Here is a 6,783-nt window from a genome sequence, read left to right as displayed (position 1 = left end):
AAAGGCCTGTATCTGCACTCTGCATTTGTAGTAGGATATATATATATTAAATAAATTATTAAATAAAAGCTGAAGACAAAAAAGCCTTTTTAAAAAGATTCACCGTGGCCTGAGTTGGGTGGTGAGGAAGACCTTGGTGGGAAGGGCGGGGGTATAAACCGAACAAACAAATAAATTCATTGTAGCGATGGCACAGGTATTATCCACTAGATCCCTATAACACTAGTACAGCCACACACAGAGAGGCAGTTTGGTGTAGTGGCTAAGTGTACGGACTCGAATCTGGGAGAACCGGGTTGGATTCCCCACTCCTCCACTTGCACCTGACTGGATGACCTTGGGCAAGCCGTAGTTCTGATAAGAGCTGTTCTTGAAAAAGAGCAGTTTGTGTCAGAGCTCTCTCAGCCCCACCTACCTCACAGGGTGTCTGTGGTGGGGAGGGGAAGGGAAAGGAGTTTGTAAGCCGCTCTGAGAGACCTTTGGGTAATGAAGGGAGGGGTATAAATCCAATCTCTTCTTCTTCTTCTACTTGCCCAGCAACAATATATTGTTGTTTGAGTGCTCAGGAGAGGGGGGGCTGGGAGTGGATTGCATACTTCTTTTGGAAGCTTTTTTCCTCGCAAGACATTTTTGAGACCAGGAGCAGATCTCCTCCATGGGGCCAAAAACCCAACCTGTTGCATTCTGGATCATGTCACATTCCTTCCTCTTTACTTTCCTGCCAGCTGCTTTTGCTTCAGCCCCTCCATCACCATGTTAATGAGCCTCCAAATGCACATGTGTGAATTGACTTTTTCAATTTCCTGTCTCTTTCAGTGGCGAGTTTTCCTTCCCAGCTTCAAGTTTGAAGTGGTTGATTCCCCCTACATCTCACTATATACAGGTAAAACCCCTGCCTGGACTTGTGAAGCAGGTCCTCTTGCAGCACGGCATTTTAGACATGCAAATGACTGCATGGACAATATATGTGCACAAAGGATACATGCATAATATATAAAACGTTCATGCATAACAACTCGTTTGTGTGCACAGCATGCAAAATTCTATAGGGTTAAAAAGTCTTGCCTCTATTGAGCCCCTTTTCTATACAAAAAAAACCTTATGCCATGGGTCTCATCTTTTTAGCCTAATGAGTATAGGAGACGTACGCTGCCAGTAAAGGGATACAAGTGATTCCGGGAGCGGTGTTCAGAGACCTGAGTCAGATTGAGGTGATGAGAGCGGAGGTCCTATGACTGATAGACAACTTAAAAACTGATAAATCACCAGGCCCGGATGGCATACATCCCCGACTTCCGAAGGAACTCAAATGTGAACTTGTGGATCTCCTGACAAAAATATGTAATCTTCCCTTAAAATCTGCCTCCATTCCTGAGGACTGGAAGGTAGCTAATGTCACCCCCATCTTTAAAAAGGGTTCCAGAGGAGATCCGGGAAATTACAGGCCAGTCAGTCTGACGTCAATACCAGGTAAGTTGGTGGAAACCGTCATTAAGGAAAGAATTAGTAGGCACATTAATGAACAAAAACTATTGAGGCAGACTCAGCATGGGCTCTGTAAGTTAAGATCTTGTCTCACTAACTTGTTAGTGTCCTTTGAGGGGGTGAACAAATATGTGGGCCCAATAGATGTTGATTACCTTGACTTCCAGAAAGCTTTTGATAAAGTTCCTCATCAAAGGCTCCTAAGTAAGCTCAATAGTCACGGGATAAAAGGACAAATCCTCTTGTGAATCAAAAACTGGCTAATTAATAGGAAACGGAGAGTAAGTATAAATGGGAAATTTTCTCAGTGGAGGGGGGGTCAGCAGTGGGGTACCCCAGGACTCGGGACTCGGTCCAATGCTTTTTAACTTGTTTATTAATGATTTGGAGTTAGGAGTAAGCAGTGAGGTGGCTAAATTTGCAGATGACACGAAGTTGTTCAGGGTGGTGAGAACCAGGGAGGATTGTGAGGTATTCCAAAGGGATCTGTTGAGGATGGGCAAGTGGGCGTCAACATGGCAAATGGGCTTCAGTGTGGCCAAGTGCAAAGTGATGCATGTTGGAGCCAAAAATCCTAAATATAAATACACATTGATGGGGTCTGAACTGGCAGAGACTGACCAAGAGAGAGATCTTGGAGTCGTAGTAGATAACTCACTGAAAATGTCGAGACAGTGTGTGACGGCAATAAAAAAGGCCAATGCTATGCTGGGGATTATTAGGAAGGGAATTGAAATCAAACCAGCCAGTATCATAATGCCCCTGTATAAATCAATGGTGCGTCCTCATTTGGAGTACTGTGTACCATTCTGGTTACCACACCTCAAAAAGGATATTATAGCATTGGGAAAAGTGCAGAAAAGGGCAACTAGAATGATACAAGTATTGGAACACTTTCCCCTATGACGAAAGGTTAAAGCGCTTGGGAAAGAAAGGCGTTTTAAACATCCCTGGGTTCCCTGCCTGATCTTCTCCAAGTGCCCCGCGGGAGAAGATCAGGCAGGGAACAATGCCTACCCTTCGTCAGGGGGTGTGGCATATGCAAACGAGTTATGCAAATGAGCTCCTGCACCTCTTTTTTTTACGAAATGACCCCAGAGTATTTGTATAAACATTGCCTGGTAGACCTTGTGGGTGGAAGTGGTAGCAGTTGTGGGTGTGCTGTGGAGGAAGCAGTCCTGCTCCTTCTTCAACAACTGCTGCTGCCCTTTCACTTTGAAATATACAAACTGAGGGTCACAGTGTTAGGAAGATATACAGAAGTATATGATCAAGGTAAATCAATTTTGTGCTTTTTTGTTTTTCTATACTGTTATATAAATATTGGTATCAGATATTATCAAAAAAAAAGGTTTCACCCCAAAAAAACATCAAAGTGCAGGTTTACGTTCTGTACATATATTCAGATAGCACCTTGTCAGTATCACAATCACTAGTCCCACGGGACTCTAGTAATTTACCCATTTCCAATACAGTCTTTTTCAAGGACTGTGATGTATATAAAGAACATAAGGCACAATAATTTATCTTTGTGAACGCAAAAACTCTTTAGATAGTAGCCTATTTTCCAGGGTCCCATTGGAACCCTTGCGGCAGACATAATAACCTATCTAGGAGAGCATATCCCTCAAGTTCTATCACAAAAGCGCCACTGGCAAACACCCATCAGCCACTGTTCCCAAAGTTGAGTTATGAGCACCTGTCTTGTAAGCAGGGATGGATAGTGTTGACTTTAATTAAATCCATAGATCTTCTGCTTCCTCCCTCATAAACTGGCCTACCAGCAGAAGGTGCTTGATGAATAGAGCCTTGCCTGGCACTCAGTACACAAGGTGTCTATAATTAAGCATCCTGTGGAAGGTGGAGATAAGGTGGCGGGGCTGGGCAAGTCCGTCTCTTCAGCACCAAAGTACCAGGCCTGGATTGGCATGAGAGGAATAGTAGCCATTGGGATATTGACAGAAGTGCCTGCAAGACAGATGTGGTATAAGGGGATATTTCCTTCTGGCTGCATCCGTCACTGGGAGTTTTCTCCTCTGCCCTCTCATCTGCAGCCTGTACCCCACAAGGAGTGATTTCCCCCCCCCCTGTTATTTCACCCTCTGCCTGCAGCTCTTTACTGTGCTGAGGGATAGTTATTAAGCAGGAGTAACTGGAATCAGTGCTACAAGAAACGGTGTCATCTTTCGTGAGAAGGCTAGAACGTCCTCTCTTAGCTCTTAGTGTTCTTAGGGGCTCTAAAGATAGTAATGTCTCTGCATATCAAAATGGATTCTGGAGATGTGTCCACAAACAACCTACGCCAATTTGATGTCAGGGTATTCAACTAACCCAGGCAATCTACAGTCCCACTCACTTGTACTTAGGCTGCATGCAGATATGATTGAACTTCAAGGACCAAATATGATTGAACTTCAAGGATTGCTGGTGCAAACACAGGAATAAGTACCATGTGACTTCAGGAATAATGTCAGCACTAGGTCACAAGAGTAAGTAGTGGTATCAGTACGTTCATGCCCAGCCTTGCTGATCTACTCAGCCCTGCCCACCCACTCAATCCTCTCAAGCATTTCCTAACCCTGTTCTACCTACCCAGTCTCCTGCCTGCTTATCCTTGCCCTGCAACTGCATCTTCGTCTTCCTTCTCTCCCCCCCACTCCCCGCAAAAAAAAACCCATTAAATTCCAGGTTCTTTGTTTTAGCATGATCTACATGTAGTAAAAACCAGATTGTCTGCAAGCTTCCATCAGAGCCTTTCCTGCAGATCAGACAGCCCAAGCATGAACCAAGCCTTTAAAATGCCCAAGGAGAGCTGCAGAAGGAACCTGCTAGCCATCAAGAAATCAGTGCAATTAACACGGTTGTAGCATGTAACAGCACAGTTGTGCTAGTAGTCAGCAAGCAGAAGTCAGCTGTCCACAGAGGATTACTTTGGGAATGCCATATGAACATATGACACTGCTTTTTACTAAGTCCAGCTAGTGGTCTATCAGCATGACAGCCACTCTTCCAGGTTCTCCAGTAGACTCTTGCAAGCAGCAACTTTAGCTGTGCCTTTGAGCCAAAGAGGCATCTATCCAAATCTGCCTTTCAGCTGAAAATGCCGAGGATTGCAAGTGGTACCTTCTGTATGTGAAGTAGATGCTCTACCACTGAACTATATTCCCCCTCCAATGACGTATCAGCAATGTCCTTGAAGCATACTTTACAGGAAGTGCATCATGTTTTGCCTACATGCTTCAGCAGCAAGTGAGAAGTCATGGAGTATATTGCTCAGTATGGTTTGGGAAATATTCTGAACAGTTGACCATTTTTGTCAGAGCAGAAGAGCTCTGTTGCAGCAAATGTTGTTATGAAGGGACAGGTGAAAGCAATGATGATGGTGGACAATTTTTACTGAGATTGCTAGACTAGATCTTGACTGGTCTTGTCTGGTGGATACAAAGAGCTCTCCAGAATGCAAATAGCTCAAGCAGCAACTTTAGCAGTGCCTTTGAGCCAAAGAGGCATCTATCCAAATTTGCCAGAATAAAGAGTAAATAGCCTTCCCACTCACTTACTTTGCTTAGCAACTCCCCAATTTGGCCTTGCCCTTCTTTTATTACTATTTTGATTTTATTCATTGTTCTTAAAAAATACATGCCTGTGACATAAAACATAACAGCAAACCAGTAGAATATGTTCAGTGTGGTCATTCGTCTTTTTAAAAATAGCCCTCCCAAGATAAATGCAATACAGCAAACCAGTAGAATATGTTCAGTGTGATCATTCGCCTTTTTAAAAATACATTATCAATACAGCACATTCATAGCCCTCCCAAGATAAATGCAACAAAAAAATTATTTTCTCCATACTTGATAAAATTGCTGTATTATTTCTTCTGACATTTTCCTAGGATCTTATCCTGTTCCAAGTCTAATTAAGGACTGTTATTTTTCCAGCAGCAACCTGGTTGTGCAAGCTGTACCTTTCCGAGCTCACTTAACAGCAAGTTACTTTCCTCATTTCAATACATAGCAAGTCCTTCATCCAATCCCTTTTCTAAACTGGCATTCAACAAGATTGCCCTTGTCAGGAGCCACCTTGAAAACTTTTGTCTTGAATTTCAACCAGCACAAGTTCATCTCACACTTCATCCCATTGGGAAGTGCCTGGATTAGAGTGAGCTCTGGACGAGAATGAGCACAAAGCTGTCGGACGCGAGGGACTCGCTGACAAGGCTGCCTCTTGATTTATTGTACACGTTCCATAGTGTTGACAGGGCTGAAAACCTGCACTGTCAGTGAGCTAAACAGATGTGACCAGAAAATCCATGAGGCACATTTTATAAATAAGAATGAGGTGACCGTGAGGGCTGTGTGCTCAATGATTTAAAGCACAACAACTCCCTTGTTTTATTATAGCCTCAGAGTTCTGATATCATTCCCTTCATTTTTGCTTTGCTAAGCGTGTATGTGATAGATATGATATAACATATTTTAGGGCAAATGCCCCTCCCCCCGCAGGGGGAATCAAAAACAAATGTGTTTTATATCTGTGTCCTGTTTATCATAGGCTAGCTGGGGAAGTGGGTGGAAGCTTAAGAGATACATTAAGTGTTGTTGAAAGCATCAATTTTAGCCTTCAGCTTGGGATATTACAGGCTGGGGCTGCTTTCATGGTGTCAAAAGCATCTCTTCACTCAACACAGTTAGGAAAGCTTTAATCACAGCGAGAGTCAGAAGCCCTCTGAATCGTTGTTCGGCTTTATTACGGTGATTATTTGGTTTTTTTACAAACGTGTCGCCGTGCTACCAAGGCTGAAGTGCCCTGCAGGTACCCTGCTATTCGCTTTCTAGGAACTGTATTTGACGAAGAATTAAAGGTTTGTGGAAAGAGGCAAAAACATTGTCGGAATTCACAGGCTGAGCCAGAGAGTTTTAGCGCTGTTGGCTGCATCCCCGTGTCATGAAATGTCTCTTTCCATTGCCCCAGCCACAAGACTCCCATGTTCTGTTGCAGCACAAAATCTTGGAATCTTCAGTCTGTATCTTCTTCACCGGGTTTGAGTCAGCAGAGCCCTTTTGATATCAGGCTTCATTAGCTAAGGCTGGGATCAACCTTCCCCGGTCCACCGTGGTCTCCTTATACAATACACAGGTCCCCGTCCATCCCACCCACCCCACACACACACTTTTTAATAGCCTTGGTGCAACCACTGGTTAAGAACATAAGAGAAGCCAATGTTGGATCAGGCCAATGGCCCATCCAGTCCAAGACTCTGTCACACAGTGGCCAAAAATACCAGGTGCCATCAGG

General features: G+C 43.8%; 1 protein-coding gene across 1 annotated transcript in view; it reads left to right on the top strand.

Annotated features, from left to right (window-relative positions):
* The window catches only part of LOC107108372 (N-acetyl-beta-glucosaminyl-glycoprotein 4-beta-N-acetylgalactosaminyltransferase 1-like), a 45,113-nt gene that overhangs the window by 2,989 nt on the left and 35,341 nt on the right, over positions 1-6,783 (top strand). The window contains exon 3 of the mRNA XM_015408796.1: positions 817-883. Coding sequence (XP_015264282.1) covers positions 817-883 — 67 coding nt within the window. The remainder of the gene's footprint in view (positions 1-816; positions 884-6,783) is intronic.

The sequence above is a fragment of the Gekko japonicus genome, unplaced genomic scaffold, assembly GCF_001447785.1.
Source record: "Gekko japonicus isolate JY-2015 unplaced genomic scaffold, Gekko_japonicus_V1.1 scaffold3210, whole genome shotgun sequence".
Classification (NCBI taxonomy): domain Eukaryota; kingdom Metazoa; phylum Chordata; class Lepidosauria; order Squamata; family Gekkonidae; genus Gekko; species Gekko japonicus.
Note: the sequence above shows the minus strand (reverse complement) of the source record. Positions and strands in the feature narration are given on the sequence as shown.